The sequence below is a fragment of the Gadus macrocephalus genome, chromosome 5 (genome assembly GCF_031168955.1).
Source record: "Gadus macrocephalus chromosome 5, ASM3116895v1".
NCBI lineage: Eukaryota > Metazoa > Chordata > Actinopteri > Gadiformes > Gadidae > Gadus > Gadus macrocephalus.
The window spans coordinates 19,356,341-19,382,681 of NC_082386.1; the positions used below are offsets into that span (position 1 = coordinate 19,356,341).

The 26,341-nt window shown below is 50.1% G+C and overlaps 1 protein-coding gene across 1 annotated transcript; it reads left to right on the plus strand.

Moving 5' to 3' along the window:
* The first annotated feature begins 176 nt into the window (after positions 1-176).
* Positions 177-25,967, plus strand: syt16 (synaptotagmin XVI). Its single transcript, XM_060051500.1, is given in 9 exon segments — positions 177-578; positions 7,653-7,854; positions 7,856-7,902; positions 12,922-13,179; positions 15,730-16,193; positions 18,472-18,945; positions 19,408-19,597; positions 19,933-20,048; positions 22,283-25,967. Coding segments are annotated over 9 exon segments (1,962 nt in total). The 5' UTR covers positions 177-565; the 3' UTR covers positions 22,481-25,967.
* The last annotated feature ends 374 nt before the right edge of the window (positions 25,968-26,341 follow it).

Here is a 26,341-nt window from a genome sequence, read left to right on the forward strand (position 1 = left end):
GGTGGGCTCCCCAAAACAGGTAAACAGGTAACCAACTATGGAGCGTAGGCACTCTGGAGAGTAGGCACTCTGGAGAGGTGTCGCGGTGCACTCGGTGTGTAGGCACTCTGGAGAGGTGTCGCGGTGCACTCGGTGTGTAGTCGGGAGGCGGGGAGGGAGCCGTAGTGAAGCGGTAAGGGAGCGGCAGAGGAGCGGTAGGGGAGCGGCAGAGGCGCGGTAGAGGAATGGTAGCGGAGCGGCAGAGCGGCGGCATATGCGCGGTAATTGAGCGGTAGAGGAGCGTCAGGCGCGTCATTGTTTCGAATTCGAGGCGGACCGTCGGCCGAGGCGCACCTGATGTTGATGAAACGCAAAACGATGGACTGTACGGTCGTATCACGGAGCTCTCCATGGATTGTACGGTTTTAACGAATGACTGCGGCGGAAAGGGGAAAGCCAGTCCATAGCTCCAGCGTCCCAGTGGATGCTGCGTTCCGGACCGGGGCATGTGAACCGCACCGGGATGGTTCTGTACCGCTAAAACACCCGGTTCACCGTCCGTCACGGAGCCAGAGCAGACCCAGCCATGGCCTCGGACAGTAAGTCACTAACTTGAATCCCCAATTGTGTCCGGGTCTGGTCGTCTGTCAGCGGTAATGTGCGGATGTTCAGCCGGATCGATGGCTCTATGCGGCGGGTTGTTAAACGGACCGACCGATGGACTGGAGATGTGAAGGCCCGTTTGTTATCCATTATATAGTGTTTCCGTTAAAGGCCTGTTTGCCGTAATGTTGGCCCAATCTGTGGGTTGATGACGCCATATCTCGTATTGAATACGCTACTAGTGTGTCTGGTCCAGGCTAGTTATCCATCCTGTAGCCTGCTCTCATCCCACTCATGGTCGACATTGGCCTATAATTATAATGTTCAGGTAGGGATGGTTTATTCTACATACCTGGATTTTGGATCAACTAAAAGTCCAGTACATACAACGTTCTTTTTTCCACACTTTCTACCTCCTCCACCAATCTATAAAAACTACAGTTTTATGGGACTGCGTGTCTTTAGTCCGAACTGCGGTTGTGTATCCAAGGAGATCCAGTTTCATAACGCATTTAAATGAGCTATTGTCAGGCTGAGAACAAACACCCCTGGGGTTACAACAGCTGAATAACTTGGCACTCACAGTTGAGTGTGCGCGTGTGTGTGTGTGTGTGTGTGTGTGTGTGTGTGTGTGTGTGTGTGTGTGTGTGTGTGTGTGTGTGTGTGTGTGTGTGTGTGTGTGTGTGTGTGTGTGTGTGTGTGTACACGTGTGTGCGTGCCTCTATGTGATACTGGGTCATCAATCATCATAGACTGCATGGAGGTTAGAGTATATTATCATACGAAAGTTGAATACTTTATTATGCTTTATGGCCTTTTCCCACAAAGAGGCCCGATCATCTCTGATAGGACGTATGACGACAACATTAGTATTGATTATATGGTGGACGCCTTCTAGGCTCCAACCCTCCCTCCTCCATCCATTCTTATGACCCTCATTTCCTCCTTCATCCAAAGAACACAGCCGGATCTGATGTCATTCATTCGTTTATTTGTTCATTCATTCATTTGTTTATTCATTTTTGCAGCCTTTGTTACCATTTTGATCATTTGATAATTATTATTAATTATACATATGAATTATTAATACATTATACGTATTGTTATTAATAGCATAAACTGATACCAAGAGAGAGAGAGAAAGAGAGAGAGAGTGAGAGAGAGAGAGATGGAGGGATAAGGATAGAGAAAGAGGGTAGATTGAGATATGGAGAGAGAGAGAGAGAGAGAGAGAGAGAGAGAGAGAGAGAGAGAGAGAGAGAGAGAGAGAGAGAGAGAGGCAAAGAGAGCGATTGAGAGAGGGACAGAAGGGGGGGGGGGGGGGGGGCGTTGAAGAGATAATTCCTTTAAGATTGAATCAAGTCAAATCTAATTCAGTGTTTGAGCCAGAGAGTGAGAAGGTGAGAGACGAAGGGAGACGGACGGGAGAAGGGAGGGAGGTAGAGACTTGACAGGGGATTTCATTTTGAGTAAACGTGAGGAATTAGCCGAGGCGAGAGAGGTCCTACATGCACGGCACCCTACCCCGACCGGAAGGCCGCCCGGGCCCAACAGGAAGTCAGAGGGACGGACACTTCCTGTCGGACGTTGGGGGCGGAGTGGGAAGGCCAGTCAGTCCTCAGAGGACAAGAGAGAGAAGAGGGACGAGGAGAGAGAGAGAGAGAGAGAGAGAGAGAGAGAGAGAGAGAGAGAGAGAGAGAGAGAGAGAGAGAGAGAGAGAGAGAGAGAGAGAGAGAGAGAGAGAGAGAGAGAGAGAGAGAGAGAGAGAGAGGGAGGGAGGGGGAGAGAGAGAGAGAGAGAGAGAGAAAGAGAGAGAGAGAATAGACGGCGGAGTAGTAGGAGGAGAGGATACATGGCCAGTTTGAATGGATCTGGGACCAATTCTGATTGGCTGCTGTCTGCGTATCACAGTAAGCAACACTCTATCGGGCACGTTTTCACAAATTGCTTTAAAAACGACTTGTCTTGTATTCCACTAATCCCGTTCTGTATTTGCTTCAGAATGCCAGTAGGGTGCTCCTCACAAACATATTCTCGAAATACTCGAAAGACTACCAAAGTAGTCTTCAGTAGTGATTCCTAAAAACGTCCAGTAGATGGCGTTGTTTGCTGATGCTTTGTGGGAAAGGCTTTTTGGGTTACTTGGGTGCTGTCCTCATTCTTTACCTCCACCCTAACAGCCAATCCCAACTGAACACTGATGACGAGCGTGAGATGCGAGCACTTTAAATATACACTAAAACCACGACACCATGGTAAGTCCAACTAATTAGGATGGTTGGGATTGGGGCATTCGGTATTAGATATAACAACATTGTTATCGTAGAAGCCCTTTCTCGCAGATGAATCAGATAAACATTTTGTTGCCAACGTTTTCACCATCTTTGTAGACTTGTGTGCATAACAAGAATGGTTCAATGAGCTAACAAGGACCTTGTTCGAGACAAGCAGTGGCATTTCGATTCACCAGTCACCCGAGCTCTGGGCCCAGTGTAGATGTAGTTCTGCCTTTGGCCTACAGGGGGGGCTAACACACCAGAATTACAACATACTACCTGCCCAACGTCCAACTTGTCTTTACAAGACTGGAGAGGAAACATCCCAGAACGTTATTTTTAAAAGGGAATCCATTTTGGATTTAAAGGGTCCAAAAGCATTGGTCAGTTCAGGTCAGTGTCTACAACAAGTCCTCTTTGATTGGAAAATAAAGGATAAAAGCCATTCAGCCTCTCATTCTCTGGAAGGTTCTTTCATATAGGCGGTGTTAGGTACAATTCTTACAAGCTCTGTGCATCCAACACCACAATGCACACATACACACAGGCGCACACGCACACACACATGCACATCCACGCACAAACACACACGTACATGCACACACACGCACAAACACACGTGAAAACACACACATGCATGCACACGCACACAAACGGGTGCACACACACACACACACTTGCACACACACACTCACACCCATGCACAGACAAACTCAGAGACACGCGTGCGTGCGCACACACACACGTGCACACACTGGCCCTCTTTACGGCTCAGTAAACAAAATGGAGGTGGGCGAGCGCAAAGGCCGTCAGATCCGTCTTCCCGCCAGACTGATGGCGCCATGGCAACCTGTGGTGCGTGGGCACGCTCACAATACCTAGCGCCGCTTCTACAGCGTTTCCACGGAAACTAACTCTGTGTTCAGGGTGGTGGCGTGTGTCCATGTGTGTGGGTGTGTATGTGTGTGTGTGTGTGTGTGTGTGTGTGTGTGTGTGTGTGTGTGTGTGTGTGTGTGTGTGTGTGTGTGTGTGTGTGTGTGTGTGTGTGTGTGTGTGTGTGAATGTGTGTGTACTTCACCTGTTTGTATCTCGTGTTTTTGTATGGGTTGTGTGTGTGTGTGTGCGTGTGTGTGTGTGTGTGTGTGCGTGTGTGTGTGTGTGTGTGTGTGTGTGTGCGTGTGTGCGTGTAATGTATTTGGGTGGTTAGTGTTTACGTTCAATACTGTGTGTAATTGTGTGTCCCATGTATGTGCGCGTGTGTGTGTGGATCAATGTGTATTGGTGTGTGTGTGTGTGTATTTTTGTGTGCGTTTATTCGTTTATTTTAGGGTGTGTGTGTGTATTATAGGGGGGGGGGGTTATTTGTGTGTGTTTTAGGGTGTCTGTGTGTGTGTGATTAGGGTGTGTGTGTGTGTGTGTTTAGCATAGTCAGAGGAGGTATATTAGTGGCACTAATGCAGGATCACAGTGCATCACTGGACCAATCTCTATGGGGTCAGAACAGTCTCATTAATAATGAATGCACAGAGAAGGATTCACAAATGTATTTTGTGATTTATGTATAAATTACTCTCTTCTCACAAATACATTTCAATGCACACATAAATGGATATCGGTATGTATAAATGTAAAATAAATCCATAAACAAAAATAAGTTTCACAAACACATTTCTGATCCACACACATATGTACCTTGTTTTAAATAAATGTAATATAAATCTATAAATATATTAATTAAAAAAATATTAGCAATTTTCATCAAAAATATATTTGTATGTTGTTACATTTATTTTATATACAAACTGTTAAAGTTGAATTAACAAGACGCTTTTCATTTGTGAATTTGTTTGCATTTGTTTGTGAACTGGACTGTATTTGGATTTTTTAGGCTCTCCTGACCTCGCTAGATTCACAAATTCAACAAGGAACTCTCTGTAGCCAATCAGATGCCTATAAATCTCAGCCTCTTCCTTCGTCCCTGAGACCCAAGATGATGAAACAGGGTCCATGGTGAACCATTCTCAGACTGCTTTAACGTGTATCAGTGTGAAGGATATGTTTGTGTATCAGTGTGTGTGTATCAGTGTGTGTATATCAGTGTGTATCAGCTTGGAGGATGTGTATGTTTATCAGTGTGTGTGTGTACCAGTGTGCTTATCAGTGGGTTGTGTGTATCAGTGTGTGGACGGATAAAGTGTGTGTGCTTTAGGGTGTGTGTGTGTGTTTGAAATGTGTACCTGTGTGTGTGCGAGTGTGTGTGTGTATGTGTGCGTGTTAGGCGGGGGGGGTAGTGTGTGTGTGTGTGTGTGTGTGTGTGTGTGTGTGTGTGTGTGTGTGTGTGTGTGTGTGTATGTGTGCGTGTTAGGCGGGGGGGGGGGTGTGTGTGTGTGTGTGTGTGTGTGTGTGTGTGTGTGTGTGTGTGTGTGTGTGTGTGTGTGTGTGTGTGTGTGTGTGTGAGGTAGGCAGGTGTGAGAGGGGACTCCATCCTGTCCATCTGGCTCCAGACAGCGGGGGGTCTGTTTGTGTCGCCCACACTGAACCCTCTTGTCTCGCTGCAGCTGACACACACACGTCACACACACACACACACACACACACACACACACACACACACACACACACACACACACACACACACACACACACACACACACACACACACACACACACACACACACACACACACACTCACTCACAGTGTGTCTGGTCGCCTGGGGACTCTCCATCTCCATGTCTCATCCCCCTCTATAGTAGGGATACCCCAAGCCCCTGGTTCTGGGGTCTAACATAGAGCAGGGTGTTAGTATGTCCAGGAATACACCACCCTCGTGGAGGAACATATCTTCCAGTGTTTCCCCTACCATTGTTCAGGCCTGGCGGGCCGCCAGGCCAACGAGCGCCCCCGCCAGGCCAACAACCGGGCAAAAAAAAAAAAACAAAGGAAAAAAAAAATAATAATAAAAATAATTGTATTGTAAATAAAATTAGTTTATTGTTAATAACGTGTTTATTGAATCATTATCAACTTGTGATGGCTAAGCAAGTGTTTTATATCGAAATAACCAACAAATAGTCTAGCATCCCGTGAAAAATGTATAACAAATCACACTATCAGCTCTTACCACCGGGCCTAAAAAAAATTCTAGGGGAAACACTGTACTTATTAGTTATTATTATTCCTACTGTATTGTTATTCTCTTTTTGAATAAAACCGTCCAGTGTTAATTGATTAATAAATGACTCGTTATCGTTTAGACGTAAACGTTTGAGTTTGTGATCAACCAGTTCTCCCAAAAACTGGCCAATAGGAAAGTGCTCTACAGTAGACACAGCAGCAGTCTCATCTCTCGCTCTCTCTCTCTCTCTCTCTCTCTCTCTCTCTCTCTCTCTCTCTCTCTCTCACCTCCCTCTCTCACCTCCCTCTCTCTCTCACCTCCCTCTCTCTCTCACCTCCCTCTCTCTCTGCTGCTCGCTTGCCCATCTCTTTCATGCACACCCTCCCCATTCAACCACACGCACACTATAAAACATTCTGTTCTCACTCACCCACTCACCCACTCACTCACTCAGCTTAAGGTCTCTGCAGGCCATACCTCCCTCTCTCCTGTCATTGATTTGATTTTACTCCCAGCGTTTCCATGGAAACAGGAGAACGCACAACACTGTCGGATGAACGTGTTCATCATGTTCACTCATGGATCCTCTCTCTCTCTCGCTACCTCTCTCTACCTCTTTTTCTCGCTCTCCAACTATATCCTTCTGCTGCTCTCTACCTCTCTCCTCCTCTCCACCCCTCTCTCTCTCTACCTTTCTCTCAATTGTTTCTCTCCATCTCTCCCTGTCTTCTAGATTCCTGCTGTGTTGCTCTGAATGATTGATTTATTTCATGTTCACTTCTTGTATTCCTCTCTCTCTCTCTCTCTCTCGTTTTCCTCTCTAATCGTTAGAGACGTTCTTTTTCACTCAAGCGCCAAAACACCTGCGTGCATCCTTGAAACACACGCACGCACGAACGCACACACACACACACGCCTGCTTCAACGCGGCTCGCCTCTCTGGCCAGCTGACTTCCCGTCCTCTCTGGCTTGAAGTTGTGCTCGCTTGGTCATCACAGAATGGAAGGTGAAGGTACCCCATGAGGAGGACACGAGACAGAATGACAGACGTGTGTGTATTGTGATAGTCGTGTTGATGTGCAGTGTACAGCTACCTACCAATCGATCAAAAGTACTAAAACATGGTTCTGTCTGTATGTTTTCCACATATACCATGTGTTCTGTCTTTGCTTGCTTTTTGTATGCATGGTGTGTGTGTGTGTGTGTGTGTGTGTATGTGCGCGTACGCCTGTGTGTGTGCGTGTTCGTACGCCTGTGTGTTTGTGTGTATGTATGCCTGTTTGTGTGTGTGTGTGTGTGTGCGTGTGCGTGCGTTCGCCTGTGTGTGTATACGCCTGTGTGTGTGTCTGTGTGCGCTTGTGTGTGTGTGTACACCTGTGTGTGTTTGCGTGTACAACTGTGTGTACGTCTGTGTGTGTTTGTGCGTGTATGCCCGTGTGTACCCCTGTGTGTGTGTGTGTGTGTGTGTGTGTGTGTGTGTATGTGTGTGCGTGCGTTTGTGTGTACGCCCGTTTGCACGCCTGTGTGTGTGTGTGTGTACGCCTGTGTGTGTGCGTGTACACCTGTGTGTGTGTGTGTGTGTGTGTGTGTGTGTGTGTGTGTGTGTGTGTGTGTGTGTGTGTGTGTGTGTGTGTGTGTGTGTGTGTGTGTGTGTGTGTGTGTGTGTGCGTGCGCGCAGGCTGCCTGTTGGTGTGGTCCGATCAGTGTGTCATCGTGTGTCCCCTGTCCCTCTCTCTCTCTCTGCCAGTCACCCCCGAGGCCCTGGGCTTCCTGACGGCCGTGGCCGTCTTCGTGGTGGCGCTGGGCGTGCTCTTCCTCTTCATCACCAAGAAGCTCTGCTTCTCCCGGGTGGGGGGGCTGCCCTGCCTGGAGCAGACCGGTCCGGGGCGGAAGACCCGGCGACACGGGGGGGCTTCGTCAGGGTCTCGGTAAGCTCTCCACACTCTCACCCCCCCTTATTCACACACTCCCTTTATTCACATTTACATTGAGGGGATTGTGCTGACGCTTTTTTTATCCAAAGCGACTCACAACCATTCAGTCGCACATTGACACACGGACGGCGGAGTCAACCACGCAGGGCGACGGCCACGTCGCCCTGCGTGAAACCAAACCAGTGTTTGGTTTCCCCTTAAGGGGGCAGTAGCGGAGATTCAGGAGTTCTTATTTGAGGGTCATTTTTTTCTCTGCGCCGTGCGTCACCTATGACTGAGTGAAGCGCTCCATGAAAGCTCTGCTGTTGACTGCGCCTGCTCTTGTAAGGCGGGACTCTGCCATCGGCTTTTAGAGCGCTTCCGGCTCCTTTCTGACCAGTCGGGAGAGACCCTTCACCCGTCTCTCCACCCTGATTGGTTCATGGAATCCATCTTGCCTGTCAATCACAGGTGCGCGAATGGGAGACTTCTTAGCAACATGGGGAGGGAGGGAGGGAGCAGAGTGGAGGGGGTTTTTAAGTGCAAAAAGTAATAACACTCCTGAAAGTGTTATTAGTGTGAGACAGATATTTCGTCTCACACTAATACGTCATTGGGGAGCTGTTTAGTTTAGGTTACGCAAGCAGAGGACAAGGTAAATAGTTCCTTTCTGCTGGTTGTTTGTCTTTAAACAACGTGGTGACTTCATTATACACAGCCCTGCCCTGCCAGAGAGAGAGAGAGAGAGAGAGAGAGAGAGAGAGAGCGAGAGAGAGAGAGAGAGAGAGAGAGAGAGAGAGAGAGAGAGAGAGAGAGAGAGGAGAGAGAGAGAGAGAGAGAGAGAGAGAGAGAGAGAGAGAGAGAGAGAATCAACAAGAGTCAACAAGAAGCAGAGTCAGGCCAGTGTCAAATTAAACAAACAACTTCTTAAGTTATAAATATTTAGTGAGAGTAGAAGGGTAGAGAGAGTGGAAAGAGAGTAAGAGAATGTGAGCGAGAGAAAGAACCAGAGAGAGAGAGAGAGAGAGAGAGAGAGAGAGAGAGAGAGAGAGAGAGAGAGAGAGAGAGAGAGAGAGAGAGAGAGAGAGAGGCTTCCCGCCGCCCATCCCACTCATCAAACATGAAGCCTCCCTCCTCGGCCCCTCCTCCTCCTCCTGAAGGGGGCGTGGCTCCACCTTTACTCCTTCGGTCAACACTCCAGCTCCTGTTTGGTTCGCTCAACGCTTCCCCCAGAGCTCCGCGACGCACACCCGGTACCCCACAGCCGGCAGCCCCTAGGGCCCCCCCCACCCCCCCACCGACCAGGGACCACCTGTCAGGACTCACCCAGGAGCTACCCCTGAGCCAGGCAGCGGCAGTCAGACAGGCCTAGGTTCACAGCCACGTCAAGGTAACTATTAGCGACGACACGTTAGCCCGTAGCAGCTGGGGACGGCTCGTCTGGAGCGCACGGCAACTCGACCGTGCGTCGGTCAGTGGAACGCTGTGACACCGGTCAGCCTCGCTCAGTGACCTCACCCAGCTGGGTGACATCACACAGCTGGCTGACATCAGACAGCTGGCTGACATCACACAGCTGGGTGACATCACACAGCTGGGTGACATCACACAGCTGGGTGACATCACACAGCTGGGTGACATCAGACAGCTGGGTGACATCACACAGCTGGGTGACATCAAACAGACTAGCCTGGTGACATCGCACAGACTAGTTTGGTGACATCACACAGCTGGGTGACATCACACAGACTAGCTCGGTGACATCACACAGACTAGTTTGGTGACATCACACAGCTGGGTGACATCACACAGACTAGCTCGGTGACATCAAACAGACTAGCTTGGTGACATCACACAGACTAGCTCGGTGACATCACACAGACTAGCTCGGTGACATCACACAGACTAGCTCGGTGACATCACACAGACTAGCTCGGTGACATCACACTAGCTCGGTGACATCAGGTGACAAAGTCCTCCGTGTAATGCTGGTTGTCTCTGTGACAGATGAAACCCTTTGGAAATGTGGGAGGATTCTGACTCCTCGCTGCTGCTTAGGATATTCAAAGACACCAGCTGATTGTACATCCATGACGTCCAACTCACTGATTGGCCACAGGATGTTAATTCTAAAGTTCCTCGACAATGTTTCAGTTGTTTTTCGACTTTACGTCAGAGAAGTTAAGATATGAAGTTAAGTGCAACCAGATACAGCTTTAGTATCAAACTAGTTCCACTGGTTCGGTGTGGACTTTGCACCCTAACTGAAGAGAGAACTAACCTACAGCTGCTGGTGCAACAGGCTGCAGAACTCAGGGTTGAGTTTGGGTGACACGCCTCATCGGACAACTCAAACCAGATCTAGAGAGTCTAGAGTCTTGAGTCTCTAGAGCCTAGAGCCTAGAGCGTTGGTTTTAGTTCTGTGGCTGACCGGTTTGAATATCAGCATGCTGAGGACGAGCTTACATGGGCAGCTTTCACTCTTCTGGATTCTCAAAGTACTACACAGACACACACAGACACTCACACACACACACACACACACACACACACACATACACATACACACACACACGCAATGTTGAATCAGGCTGTTGAACATGTGTGCGTACTCCAGTCATTGAGAGAGAATTAGTGTTTCTACGGGGCTGTGTGCTAGTATGTGTGTGCGGTTGTGTGTGTGTGCGTGCTCATCTTTCATAAGCCGATGGTTGTATGTTACATGTGTGTATACTGTGAACCAGTGTACACACTCACACACACACACACACACACACACACACACACACACACACACACACACACACACACACACACACACACACACACACACACACACACACGTGTTTTCTAGCAGTGTTGTCAGTCCAACCTGACCTCGCCACTTCCTCCTCAGAACCCCTGAGAGCCAATCAGCTGTCTCACCCCTACTCGCACTGAACCTATTCAACTGACGTTGCCATGGAGATGCCTTGCGCAAACGGTCTCCGTGGTGACAGAGGAGGGAAGCTCTTTGTGATTACCAATGTGTCAATCTCAGCTGCAACTCTACTGTCACCTCTGTCACTCTACTGTCACTCTACTGTCACTCTACTGTCACTCTACTGTCACTCTACTGTCACTCTACTGTCACCTCTGTCACTCAACTGTCACTCTACTGTCACCTCTGTCACTCTACTGTCACTCTACTGTCACTCTACTGTCACTCTACTGTCACCTCTGTCCCTCTACTGTCACTCTACTGTCACTCTACTGTCACCTCTGTTACTCAACTGTCACTCTACTGTCACTCTACTGTCACTCTACTGTCACTCTACTGTCAACTCTGTCACTCTACTGTTACTCTACTGTCACCTCTGTCAATCTACTGTCACTATACGGCTACTCTACAGTCACTCTACTGCTTCTCTGTAACTGTATTGTCACTCTACTGTTACTGTGTTGTACTCCATCGCCACTGTACTGTCCATTTACTGTAACTCTACTGTCACTCTACTGTCACTCTACTGTCACTCTACTGTCACTCTACTGTCACCTCTGTCCCTCTACTGTCACTCTATTGTCACTCTACTGCTACTCTACTGTCACTCTACTGTCACTCTACTGTCACTATACTGCTACTCTACTGTCACTCTACTGTCACTCTACTGTCACTCTACTGCTACTCTACTGTCACTCTACTGTCACTCTACTGTCACTCTACTGCTACTCTACTGTCACTCTACTGTCACTCTACTGCTACTCTACTGTTACTCTACTGTCAGTCTATTGTCACTCTACTGCTACTCTACTGTCCCTCTACTGTCACTCTACTGTCACTCTACTGTCACCTCTGTCCCTCTACTGTCACTCTACTGTCACCTCTGTCCCTCTACTGTCACTCTACTGTCCCTCTACTGTCACTCTACTGTCACCTCTGTCACTCTACTGTCACTCTACTGTCACTCTACTGCTACTCTACTGTCACTCTACTGTCACTCTACTGTCACCTCTGTCACTCTACTGTCACCTCTGTCACTCCACTGTCACTCTACTGTCACTCTATTGTCACTCTACTGCTACTCTACTGTCACTCTACTGTCACTCTACTGCTACTCTACTGTCACTCTACTGTCACTCTACTGTCACTCTACTGTCACTCTACTGTCACTCTAATGTCACCTCTGTCACTCTACTGTCACTCTACTGTCACTCTACTGTCACTCTGCTGTCACTCTACTGTCACTCTACTGCTACTCTACTGTCACTCTACTGTCACTCTACTGTCACTCTACTGCTACTCTACTGTCACTCTACTGTCACTCTGCTGTCACTCTGCTGTCACTCTACTGTCACTCTACTGTTACTCTACTGTCACTCTACTGTCACTCTACTGTCACTCTATTGCTACTCTACTGTCACTCTACTGTCACTCGACTGTCACTCTACTGCTACTCTACTGTCACTCTACTGTCACTCTACTGCTACTCTACTGTCACTCTACTGCTACTCTACTGTCACCTCTGTCACTCTACTGTCACTCTACTGTCACTCTACTGTCACTCTACTGTCACTCTACTGCTACTCTACTGTCACTCTACTGTCACTCTACTGTCACCTCTGTCACTCTACTGTCACTCTACTGCTACTCTACTGTCACTCTACTTTACTGTACTGTAGCCCTGCTCTCACCATGCTACCTGACTCGATGGCGGGTTAATTTCAATTGCTTTCAAAGAGAACAAGTTTCTAGTCTTTAAATGTTTCCTTGTTTCCTTTCCTTTCTCTTGCTCTCCATCTCATCCCCTTTTCCCTTGTTTTCCTCTCCTCTCCCCTTTCCTCCTCCCCTCTCCTCTCCCCTCCTCCCCTGCCCTCCTCTCCCCATCTCAACTACCCTCCCTTCCTCCCCCCTCCCCTCCTCTCCTCTCCCCTCCTATCTTCCCCCCCTCCCCTCCTATCTTCCCCCCCTCCCCTCCTCTCCCCATCCTCCCTTCCCCACCTCCCCCATCCCCTCCCCTCGCTCCTCCCCCTCCTCCCCCTCCTCCCCCCCTCCAGTCAACAGCTATGGGCATGAGGAGGACTTCTATGAGGAGGAGGGCAGCAGCGCTTCCGACGGGGAGGAGGAGGTGCTGAAGCAGTTTGAGATCTCCGTCTCGCGCTCCCATAGTTTCCGCGGCGGGGGCGCCTCCCACCGCGCGGCCGCCCGGGCCCTCTCCCAGCCCGCGGGGGGGGGGCGGGGGCGGGGGCGCCGGGGGTCTGGACACCTCCTCTCCGACCAGGACGAGGTCAGCAGCGGAGCCTCAGAGTGTGGAGGTGATGGACCCACGGCAACACACACAGAGCAGGGGGGGAGGAGAGGAGGAGAGGAGAGAGGAGGAGAGAGGAGAGGAGAGGAGGAGAGGAGAGGAGGAGAGAGGAGAGAAGAGGAGGAGAGAGGAGAAGAGGAGGAGGAGAGAGGAGAGGAGAGGAGGAGGAGAGAGGAGAGTAGAGGAGGAGAGAGGAGAGAAGAGGAGGAGAGAGGAGAGAAGAGGAGGAGAGAGGAGAGGAGAAGAGGAGGAGGAGAGAGGAGAGTAGAGGAGGAGAGAGGAGAGAAGAGGAGGAGAGAGGAGAGGCGGAGAGAAGAGGAGGAGAGAGGAGAGTAGAGGAGGAGAGGAGAGTAGAGGAGGAGAGAGGAGAGGAGAGGAGAGTAGAGGAGGAGAGAGGAGAGGAGAGGAGAGTAGAGGAGGAGAGAGGAGAGGAGGAGAGAGGAGGGGTAGGGTGTGGGAGGAACATTTTGAAAGGACACCTTTGTTGTGTGCGAGTTGAATTGATTGACTCAAACACCTTCGTATTATCCTTCGACTCCCCATCTTCAGGTCTTGTTGTACAGACTCAGAGCGCACACACACTCGTACACACACACTCGACACACACACCCGGTCACAGCAAGCTGTGGGATAGGGCTCAGTGTGTTGTTATGAGTCATACTGTAGCGCTAAAGGCCCGCCCACTGCTCTGATTACAGCCAATAGGAGATAACGATTATTGATCGGTCTGTAGAACGCTCTGTTCCCACTGGGAGAGAAAGAAGGCGCGATTGTGTGTGTGTGTGTGTGTGTGTGTGTGTGTGTGTGTGTGTGTGTGTGTGTGTGTGTGTGTGTGTGTGTGTGTGTGTGTGTGTGTGTGTGTGTGTGTGTGTGTGTGTGTGTGTGTTGTAGTCATCTGAATTGTTATCTGTCATGTAAACACCTTAGTTCAATGAAGCAATGATGTCCCAGCCCAGAGCATAAAGCCATTAAGACACCTACATTACCATCCGATGTACTTTGTCACCTTAAACACTTCACGGTCGATGTGGTCGGTCTGCAAACGCACACAAAGCTCAGAGATTGACGTCACATCCATTGTGAAACAGCTGGTTCTTCCAGTACAGAAACAAGAGTGCGTTCGGTGTAGACACCGTAAAGACACAGTGAGATGGCCGCACAGACGAGGGCTCTTAACATCTTCAAACTCCTTGATAGAAGTATTGTAAAGACCGTGCATCGTTTTTCTAGGATACTGAGACGTTTGTGGCCGAGTAGATATGATACCCCTTCATGTGAATACCTGCCGTGTCACAATGTTCTACACGTTACTGTGGGGAAGTGAAAGGAAGTCTGCCAGTGGTAGTCGATTGGCAAATCACATCTGTCCCATAATCCCTTGCACCACAAATGAACACGTCCAGTAGAAAGTCAACGGCGGACGTTGCCTCGCTGCCTTCGAGGTCTGCAGCTGGAACTAGAGTCTGTGTTCCAGCTACGGGGGGAATGGAAACCTTCTCACGGATGGGTTGTCCAGATGTTGGTCCCTTACCCAGACGTTCTCCTGATATCTCTCCAGATGTTGGTCCCTAACCCAGACGTTCTCCTGATATCTCTCCAGATGTTGGTCCCTAACCCAGACGTTCTCCTGATATCTCTCCAGATGTTGGTCCCTAACCCAGACGTTCTCCTGATATCTCTCCAGATGTTGGTCCCTAACCCAGACGCTCTGACTGATATCTCTCCAGATGTTGGTCCCTAATCCAGATGTTCTGATGAGATTGATTTCACCAGATGTTGGTCCCTAACTCAGACGTTCTCCTGATATCTCTCCAGATGTTGACCCCTAACCCAGACCTATCTCTCCAGATGTTGGTCCCTAACTCAGTCGTTCTCCTGATATCTCTCCAGATGTTGATCCCTAACCCAGACGTATCTCTCCAGATGTTGGTCCCTAACCCAGACGTTCTCCTGATATCTCTCCAGATGTTGGTCCCTAACCCAGACGCTCTGACTGATATCTCTCCAGATGTAGGTCCCTAACCCAGACGCTCTGACTGATATCTCTCCAGATGTTGGTCCTTAACCATTACATTCTCCTGATATCTCTCCAGATGTTGGTCACTTACCCAGACGTTCTCCTGATGTTCCACCAGATGTTGGTCCCTAACCCAGATGTTCTGTTGACGGTGATTTCTCCAGATGTTGGTCCCTAATCCAGATGTTCTGATGAGGTTGATTTCACCAGATGTTGGTCCCTGACTCAGACGTTCTGACTGATATCTCTCCAGATGTTGGTCCCTAACCAAGACGTTCTCCTGATATCTCTCCAGATGTTTTTCCCTAACCCAGACGCTTTGACTAATATCTCCAGATGTTTTTCCCTAACCCAGACGCTCTGACTGATATCTCTCCAGATGTTTTTTCCTAACCCAGACGTTCTCCTGTTATCTCTCCAGATATTTTTCCCTAACCCAGACGCTCTAACTGATTTCTCTCCAGATGTTTTTCCCTAACCCAGACGTTCTCCTGATATCTCTCCAGATGTTGGTCCCTAACCCAGACGTTCTCCTTCCAGACATGGAGGACCGGAGCTCCCCAGGGTTCCAGGACCCCCCCATGTCCCTCCAGGTCCTAGAGAGCCGCGAGAGACCCCAGTCCAGCCGCCCAGAGACCCCTAGGAGCCAGACCCCCCGGAGCCAGACTGGGACCCCCCGAAACCAGACCGGGACCCCCAGGAGCCAGACCCCCCGGAGCCAGACCGGGACCCCCAGGAGCCAGACCCCCCGGAGCCAGACCCCCCGGAGCCAGACCGGGACCCCCAGGAGCCAGACCGGGACCCTGAAGGAGCCCTCGCTGCGGGGGGCCCGGGGCTCCCTGCGCCCTGGGGCCACCCCCACCCCCACCCCCACCCCCACCCCTAGCCTCCTGGGCCCACGGGCCCCGGGCGGGGAGGTGCAGGCGGAGGTGCAGGTGGAGGAGGAGAATGCGGGCTTGGACAACAACGACGCCACTGACAGCTCCTCCACCTGGAGCCCTGAGGTGCTACAAAGAGCCACCCGCGCACACACGCACACACGCACGCACACACACACACACACGCACACACACACACGCACACACACACACACACGCACACGCACACACGCACACACACGCACACGCACACACACACACACACGCACACGCACGCACACGCACGCACACGCACACACGCACACACGCACACACGCACACACACACACACACACACACACACACAATCAACACAGGATCCTTTGCTAATGCCACCCATGGGTGCTTCTGCCGTGTGTGTGGTTAAAGGGACCTGGTGGTGAGTCAGAGTTACTCGGTGTGTGGGTGTGTTAGTGTATCTGTGTGTTAGTGTGTCTGTGTGTTAGTGTATCTGTGTGTTAGTGTGTCTGTGTGTTAGTGTGTGGGTGTGTTAGTGTGTCTGTGTGTTAGTGTGTCTGTGTGTTAGTGTGTCTGTGTGTTAGTGTGTCTGTGTGTTAGTGTGTGGGTGTGTTAGTGTGTCTGTGTGTTAGTGTGTCTGTGTGTTAGTGTGTCTGTGTGTTAGTGTGTCTGCGTGTTAGTGTGTCTGTGTGTTAGTGTATCTGTGTGTTAGTGTGTCTGCGTGTTAGTGTGTCTGTGTGTTAGTGTATCTGTGTGTTAGTGTATCTGTGTGTTAGTGTGTCTGTGTGTTAGTGTATCTGTGTGTTAGTGTATCTGTGTGTTAGTGTGTCTGTGTGTTAGTGTGTCTGCGTGTTAGTGTGTCTGTGTGTTAGTGTATCTGTGTGTTAGTGTATCTGTGTGTTAGTGTGTCTGTGTGTTAGTGTATCTGTGTGTTAGTGTATCTGTGTGTTAGTGTGTGGGTGTGTTAGTGTGTCTGTGTGTTAGTGTGTCTGTGTGTTAGTGTGTCTGTGTGTTAGTGTGTGGGTGTGTTAGTGTGTCTGTGTGTTAGTGTGTCTGTGTGTTAGTGTGTCTGTGTGTTAGTGTGTGGGTGTGTTAGTGTGTCTGTGTGTTAGTGTATCTGTGTGTTAGTGTGTCTGTGTGTTAGTGTGTCTGTGTGTTAGTGTGTCTGTGTGTTAGTGTGTCTGTGTGTTAGTGTATCTGTGTGTTAGTGTATCTGTGTGTTAGTGTGTCTGTGTGTTAGTGTATCTGTGTGTTAGTGTATCTGTGTGTTAGTGTGTCTGTGTGTTAGTGTATCTGTGTGTTAGTGTGTCTGTGTGTTAGTGTGTCTGTGTGTTAGTGTGTCTGTGTGTTAGTGTGTCTGTGTGTTAGTGTGTCTGTGTGTTAGTGTGTCTGTGTGTTAGTGTGTCTTGTGTTAGTGTGTCTGTGTGTTAGTGTGTCTGTGTGTTAGTGTGTGGGTGTGTTAGTGTGTCTGTGTGTTAGTGTGTCTGTGTGTTAGTGTGTCTGTGTGTTAGTGTATCTGTGTGTTAGTGTGTCTGTGTGTTAGTGTATCTGTGTGTTAGTGTGTCTGTGTGTTAGTGTGTCTGTGTGTTAGTGTGTCTGTGTGTTAGTGTGTCTGTGTGTTAGTGTATCTGTGTGTTAGTGTGTCTGCGTGTTAGTGTGTCTGTGTGTTAGTGTGTCTGTGTGTTAGTGTGTCTGCGTGTTAGTGTGTCTGCGTGTTAGTGTGTCTGTGTGTTAGTGTGTCTGTGTGTTAGTGTGTCTGTGTGTTAGTGTGTCTGTGTGTTAGTGTGTCTGTGTGTTAGTGTGTCTGCGTGTTAGTGTGTCTGTGTGTTAGTGTGTCTGTGTGTTAGTGTGTCTGTGTGTTAGTGTGTCTGTGTGTTAGTGTGTCTGTGTGTTAGTGTGTCTGCGTGTTAGTGTGTCTTGGTGTTAATGTGCACTGATTGATTTTATGCCAAGTTGGAAGAGTAGTGGGCGGCCAAGGTTAGCTCCAGGCTGAGAGAGAGAGAGAGAGGGAGAGGGAGAGAGTAAGCGGGAGGGGGAGAGAGAGAGAGAGAGAGAGGGAGAGAGAGAGAGAGAGAGAGAGAGAGAGAGAGAGAGAGAGAGAGAGAGAGAGAGAGAGAGAGAGAGAGAGAGAGAGAGAGAGAGAGAGAGAGAGAGAGAGAGAGAGAGAGAGAGAGAGAGAGAGAGAGAGAGAGAGAGAGAGAGAGAGAGAGAGAGAGAGAGAGAGAGAGAGAGAGAGAGGCCTACATTGGGACACCTACTAACGTCCTCTGAAAAAGCAAAAGGAAACTGTTGCTGCTCCTCCCCCCCCTCCCCCTCCCCCTCCCCTGGTGTCACCCCCAGCAGCACCCAGCGCTGACCTCCTCTCCCTCCTCCTGCCCGTCTCCCCCCCCCCCCCCCCCCCCCCCAGGGCGAGCCGCCTCCTCTGGGCGACGCCGTGCCCGGCGAGCCCACCGCCGTCTCCCCGGCCCCCCGGGGCCCCCCCGTCACCACCTGCGGCCACCTGCTGCTGTCCCTGGAGTACCACCCCGAGGCGGAGCGGCTGCAGGTGCGGGTGATCGCCGCGCGGGACATCCCGGACAAGGCGCGCAGCGGCATGGACTGCCACCAGGTGCACGTGGTGCTGCTGCCCGCCAAGCGCCAGCGCCGCAAGACCTCGGCCCAGAAGGGCCCGCAGCCGCGCTTCGACGACGCCTTCCGCTTCGCGCGGCTGGACCCGTCGGACCTGCTGCTGTCGGGCCTGCGCTTCCGGCTGTACGCGCTGGGCGGACGCATGGCGCGCGAGAGGCTGGTGGGCGAGAGCATCCTGCGGCTGGGCGGGCTCAACCCCGACGGGGGCACCATGGAGACCAGCCTGGTGCTCGAGCCCCGCAGCAACCTGAAGGTGAGGGGGGGGGGCGGGGGGGGGAACCGCGGGGGGGTTTAGAGGGGCGCGGAACCTTAGAACCCAGGCGCTGTGGTCTAGAACCTACGGTCTCGGGACGTCTAGACCTCGAAGCCGTGAGCTGGGTATCAGGACCGTGATACCAGAACTTGGAACCTAGAATTTAGAACTTGTAGGATTGCTGACCTGTCTCTATTGCCCCTACCTGCTCCTTAATGACCTGTCTCTGTACTGTCTAACCCCTACCTGCTCCTTAATGACCTGTCTCTGTACTGTCTAACCCCTACCTGCTCCTTAATGACCTGTCTCTGTACTGTCTAACCCCTACCTGCTCCTTAATGACCTGTCTCTGTACTGTCTAACCCCTACCTGCTCCTTAATGACCTGTCTCTGTACTGTCTAACCCCTACCTGCTCCTTAATGACCTGTCTCTGTACTGTCTACCCCCTGCCTCTCTGCCAGTCTCTGGACTCCCAGCTCAGCCTGGCGGTAGCCCCCCCCGGAGAGGGGGTGTCGTCGGGCCAGTCCTTGGCCCACGGGGGGGTCCCGGAGCTGCTGCTGGGTCTGTCCTACAAGGCCACCACCGGGCGCATGTCGGTGGAGGTCCTGAAGGGGAGCCACTTCCACAACATGGCTGTGACCAGACCACCAGGTACACACACACACACACACGCACACGCACACACACGCACGCACTCTCTCACACACACTCACTCACTCACTCACTCACTCACTCACTCACTCACTCACTCACTCACTCACTCACTCACTCACTCACTCACTCACTCACTCACTCACTCACTCACCCACTCACTCACTCACTCACTCTCTCACATTCACTCACTCACTCACTCACTCACTCACTCACTCACTCACTCACTCACTCACTCACTCACTCACTCACTCACTCACCCACTCACCCACTCACTCACTCACTCCTCGCCCACACACCCCTTCACCAGGTCCTCCTCCTGCTTCTCTCTGTAGATACCTACTGCAGGCTGGTCCTGCTGAACTCGGTGGGCCAGGAGATCTCCCGCTGCAAGACGTCGGTGCGTCGCGGCCAGCCCAACCCCGTCTTCAAGGAGACCTTCGTCTTCCAGGTCTGTTACTCTGTTACGGTCTGTTACTCTGTTACGCTCTGTTACTCTGTTACTCTGTTACGGTCTGTTACTCTGTTACGCTCTGTTACTCTGTTACTCTGTTACGGTCTGTTACTCTGTTAGTCTGTTACTCTGTTACAGTCCGTTACTCTGTTACGGTCTGTTACTCTGTCACGCTCTGTTACTCTGTTACTCTGTTACGGTCTGTTACTCTGTTACGGTCTGTTACTCTGTTACGGTCTGTTACTCTGTTACGGTCTGTTACTCTGTTACGGTCTGTTACTCTGTTACGGTCTGTTACTCTGTTACAGTCGGTTGCATGTTACTCTCAGTCTGTCTGTCACAGTATGTATGTTACTCTCTGTGAGTCTGTCTATGTCTAGGGGTCTGTAATGGTCTGTTACAGTGTGTTACAGTCTGCCTGTAACTCACTCTGTTACAGTGTGTTACTCTCTGTCTCTGTGTGTTACTCTCAGTCTGTTACTCTCGGTGTGTTCCAGTGGGTTACTCTCTGTCAGTCTTTTCTAGTGTGTTAACCTCTGTCTCTCAGTCTGTTTCAGTCTGTTACTCTCAGTGTGTTACTCTCAGTCTGTTACTCACAGTGTGTTCCAGTCTGTTACTCTCAGTCTGTTACTCTCAGTGTGTTACTCTCAGTGTGTTCCAGTGTGTTACTCTCAGTGTGTTACTCTCATTGTGTTACTCTGTCTGTTCCAGTGTGTTACTCTCAGTCTGTTACTCTCAGTCTGTTACTCCCAGTGTGTTACTCTCAAGGCCAATTTCCACTGGAATCGGCACGGAAGCGGCACGGCAGCGAATCGCTCGCCGAAAATAATATAAACCATTCAAGTGAACGTAGGCTATTCCACTGGATACGGCACCGGCACGGCACGGAACCGTCCCCAAACCGGCACTTCGTTTACGATACTTGTCTCTTCTATTTCTGAAAGTTGCCGGTTCGCTGCCGTGTCTCAGAACACGACTACAGCCAATCAGTTTGCCTTTGCGCATGAATATTCATGAGCTCACATCGATCCCTATGCAATTCACAGGGTATTTATATATTATACAGTCTATCTATGGTATGGTATCAATAGCTAATCAGTGGCAAAGAAGAAATGAAAGTCTGCGTCGATGCCTCGCAAGTCCAGTGTCGCGAGTGGACGTTGCCATGACATCTAGAAATCATAGGTCTAACGTATTTAATGGGTTATGTCATGTGTATTGTTGATTATAAGGTAGGCCTATGTATATATACATATATATTATAATGTATATTATAATATATATGGTTTCAATATAACTCGTGAATAATATTGTATGAATACTTATTGTAATTATTCACGTCTTGAGCCATCTGTCGGAACGTGTCCGTGCCGCTTCCAGTGGGGATTGCAGTACGGAACACAGCCGCTTCGCTGCCGTGGCGCTTCCGTGCCGATTCCGGTGGAAATTGGCCTTCAGTGTGTTCCAGTCTGTTACTCAGTGTGTTACTCCCAGTGTGTTACTCTCAGTGTGTTACTCTCAGTGTGTTACTCTCATTGTGTCACTCTGTCTGTTCCAGTGTGTTACTCTCAGTCTGTTACTCTCAGTCTGTTACTCCCAGTGTGTTACTCTCAGTGTGTTCCAGTCTGTTACTCAGTGTGTTACTCCCAGTGTGTTACTCTCAGTGTGTTTCTACTGCGGTCTCTTGGAGGAGCGTGCTCGCTGCTCATGCTCAGCCGCGGCGGTGGAATGCCTCTGGGTTTATTGATTCATATAACCGTTCACCAGACAAAGCATTCGTTTTGCTAACAGGCGCGCCGCGACATCGGCTCCAATCGTTCGGTTGCCTAGTAACAGTCACCCCAAAGTCCTGAGCAGCATGTTGTACAACTTTGTACGCGCTGCCTCACCGATCCACCGCCAGTCAATACTATCTTCTTCATCCGCAGCGCTTTGAGCTGAAAGGCTGTGGGTTCGATCCCCTCGCCTTATCGGCATGGACCCTTCGGTTCACTGCACTCCCCCAGTAGCACGTGGTAGCAAGGAGTGTCTTTGACTGAGTGTTTAGTGGCTGTTTATATTGTCCCTGTTTGAAGTTATTTTTACAATTATTTTTTCCATTGCTAATGTCCTTGGGGGACATGAAAGGCACTTGAAATAAAATGTATTTTTATTATTATTATTATGATTAGCATTATTACCATCCAAACCCTTCTGGCCATGACCCGTGACCATGTCTTTTGCACCTGCAGGTGGCGCTGTTCCAGCTGTCGGACGTGACCCTGATGGTGTCCATCTACAGCCGGCGCAGCATGAAGAGGAAGGAGATGGTGGGCTGGGTGTCCCTGGGCCAGAACAGCAGCGGGGAGGAGGAGCTTCTGCACTGGGAGGACATGAAGGACGGCCAGGGCCAGTGGGTCAGCCGCTGGCACATGCTGCTGGACGCCTAGACACGCCCCCTTTGGCCCGAAGACACGCCCCCCCTCCCACACACAAACCCGCACCCTCCGTCTGAAGGACACCCCCCCCACCCCCATCTGTCTACAGGACACGCCCCCTATGGCCGGAGGACACGCCCTTTCTGACTGGAGGACACGCCCCCTCCCACACACAAACCCGCACCCTCCGTCTGAAGGACACCCCCCTAACCCCCCTCTTTCTATAGGACACGCCCCCCCCCACACACACACACACACAAACACATCCTCTATCTGGAGGACGGCCCCCTACCCCCCTCTGTCTATAGGACACACCCCCTTTCGCCTTGACACTCAATCACTTGGAATCGTTGGGCTTGGAACGTCTGGACCTTGGCCGAGGTGGCGATGAGCAGATTGGTCCGGACGGCTCCAGTACTGAGGTCCCCCTGGACCTCTAACGGCCGTGTGGTTGTGGTGGAGGTGAAAACCCAGGGAGGAGGAAGCCCGGTTCGGGGTCAAGGGTCCAGGACTAACGAGACTCAGACTTTATCCGTGGTTATGGATCTGCTTCACAGACCTGCAATGTATAATTACACTGCTTTACCCCAACCTAACCAGTACCACCAGTCAAACACACAAGTCAGTCGGCTAAACATAGTAAATCCAGTTTACACCTTTTACTTGTTTAAACTTATGCTGAAGTCTACACCAGTCTACACCAGTTTACACCAGTTTACACCTGATGGAAGAGGGAGGGAGAGACAGGAAGAGAGAGAGAGAGGGGGAGAGAGAGAGAGAGAGAGAGAGAGAGAGAGAGAGAGAGAGAGAGAGAGAGAGAGAGAGAGAGAGAGAGAGAGAGAGAGAGAGAGAGAGAGAGAGAGAGAGAGAGAGAGAGAGGGATAGGGAGAGAGAAAGGGAGGGAGAGAAATGGCAGGGAGAGAGAGAGGGAGAGAGAGGGAGAGAGAGAGAGACGGAAGTCATAGTGCACTGTGGGTAAAATCTTTGAGTGAATAGAGAATGATTTCTCATTGAAACGTTCTATTGTGACCTCGCTGCTGAGAGGCAGCTGGCGACTCCCACTGCAACACCTGGCCAACTGCTTCATTGGCTTGCTGGCTGGCTGGCATGTTCTGACCGACTGACTGGCTGACTGACTACCGTTCTGTAAGGCTTTATGACTCATTGGCTGACTGGCTGGCTGGCATGTTCTGACCGACTGACTGGCTGACTGGCTGACTGACTACTGTTCTGTAAGGCTTTATGACTCATTGGCTGACTGGCTTGATGACTGGTTTAAGGTGTGTCCGACTGGATGCGTGTGTCTGGCTTCCTGTCTCTGCCTCAACTGCTACCCAGAGAAGAGGCTTCTCACCCCAGCTGCTCATAGCATGACGTGAAGGACCGTGCGTGTGCGCGCGCGTGTGTGTTTGTGTGTGTGTGCATGCGTGTGTGTGTGTGTGTGTATGTGTGTGTGTGTTCTCTATTTGGTTGTAAATTGGTGCAAACAACAGATGAAGCACGCAGCACAATGATGATGAGGATGATGAAGTCGTGATGAAGATCAGGGTCTTCACAGAATCAGCAGAATCAGTTGAATCATCTCCACCCAGAACATACTGGTATATATTAGTACTGGTAAAAATTTATCACTGGTATATATTTGTGTATATATCCCTACTGGTATCATACTGGTTTACATACTGGTATATATATGTGTATATCCATACTGGTATCATACTGGTATACATACTGGTATATACTCATACTGGTTTATATGTATTACTGGTATATATTTGTTTATCCATACTGGTATATATACATAGTGATATATTTACATACTGGTACCGACTGGTATTAATGCATACATTCATACTATATAAATTCTGGTATATATTCATACTGGTAGATATTTATAACTGGTCTATATTAGTGTATATTTCCATAGTGCTATAATACTGGTACACATGCAGATATATCTACATGCTGGTATACATACTGGTATTGATTGGTCCTGGTACTGGTGTGTATTGGCACATGGTGGGCTGTAGGGGGCGGGGCGTGTAAATTCACCAACACCGATGACCTCCACGCCCAATCACATCCTGGACATTGTCTCAGGAGGATTTACACCCTCACCCTGAATGCGTTCCCGGTTTCCGTGGCGACGCAGAGCCTCGAGACAATCCTCAATCCTTATGAGTCTTTACGACCGTGGGGGACGATTGGACCGTCGGTGCGTTGTCACGGGCGACGACACTCCGGGGAACCAATAGCAAGGCTGCGTAGCTGCATGAGTTCGGTCCCCTTGCACTGCTCGCACACGGGTCACAATGAACTGCTTCCACCAATAGCACATACATGTCAGTTGTATCTGGCTAATGATTGGCTGGGTGGTGGTAAAGCTCGGGTGACTTCATGTTTACATTTCATATACGGCCGTCCTTGTCCTCTGGCCAGTGAGTGACTGCTTCAGGGAAAAACAGGCAGCAGGAAGAGATTCTCAGGATGGAAGCAGATGCAACAGGCTGTTACGAAACAAGTTCAAAATAAAGTATACGGGAATAACATAACGAAACCTTAGACCAATACTCACTATAACATATGTTATATGTAACTATAGGACACTTTATTTGGTCACTATAACATTTTTAGTGACCATTTCTCACTATAACATGTTTAGAGACTACATCACTAGACCAATACTCACTTTGACATGTTAAGTGACCAATACTCACTATAATATGTTTGTTTAGAGACCAATTTTCACTATAATATGTTTAGAGACCGTATCGTTAGACCAATACTCTGTATAACATGTTTAGTGACGCCATCACTAGTCCAGCACTCACTATCCCTACATTAACAGGTAAGATGTAAGATTCCATCAGGGTATTAATCTATTGGTTTGTGTTTCAACTAATCACAAGGAGATTGTACATTGTATTTTTTTTTATGTAATGGAAGCACAAATGTGGATCTAAACAGACGTAGAAGCTTCCCCTGCCTGTTCCCTCCACACCGGTTCTGTGCACACTAGACCACAGCACCAATCCCAATCCATCCATGCACCCGGGACAGTCAGTGTACATACTCTGTGATGATGAGCATATCTCCGGTGTATTTTTGGTAAATGCTTTAGGTATGTCGTGATGCTTGAGAGTCTTGACGGATGCATGCATAAAGATTATATAATTGTAATAAACACTAGAGCGAGCGTTGCCCAGTTCTTCCAGGTTTGTCCACACGGAGATGACATGAGGGGCCTGCTCATCGCCTCCATGCGCACGGCCGCACGATTCTCCGTCCCTGAGATAATCCATCGTTCACACTGTTTGCATGAGCCGTGAGTTTCGGTGTGTCCCTCTTGGCGTGTGCGCGGTTCTCCCGTCACGCCGGCTTGTGGAACATCTGGATTCCTTCGAGGGAACCGAGAGAGAGTGGGAGAGAGAGGGAGCGGGAGGGAACACTTTTTTGTACCGCGTTTTGTCTGTGCCAATAAAAATTCGGATCCCTGTTGTCATGACGTTTGCCGCCCATCTGTCGCCGTTGCGTCTCGCAGCGGTTCAGGTTTCCGCCCCCGCCCAGACACCCTGCTGGTCCGCACACCTCCTCTCTGAAAAAAGTCCTCCACCCTCCACCAGGGAGGGTACCCCCCCACAGCCCCCAGCACCCCTCCACCGGGACGTCGGATCAGAGAGGGATGGGGGGGGAGAGAGAGACAGAGACAGAGAGGGAGAGAGAGAGAACAGGGAGAGAGAGAGAGACAGAGACAGAGAGGGAGAGAGAGAGAACAGGGAGAGAGAGAGAGAGAGAGAGAGAGAGAGAGAGAGAGAGAGAGAGAGAGAGAGAACAGGGAGAGAGAGAGAAAGAGAACAGGGAGAGAGATAGAGA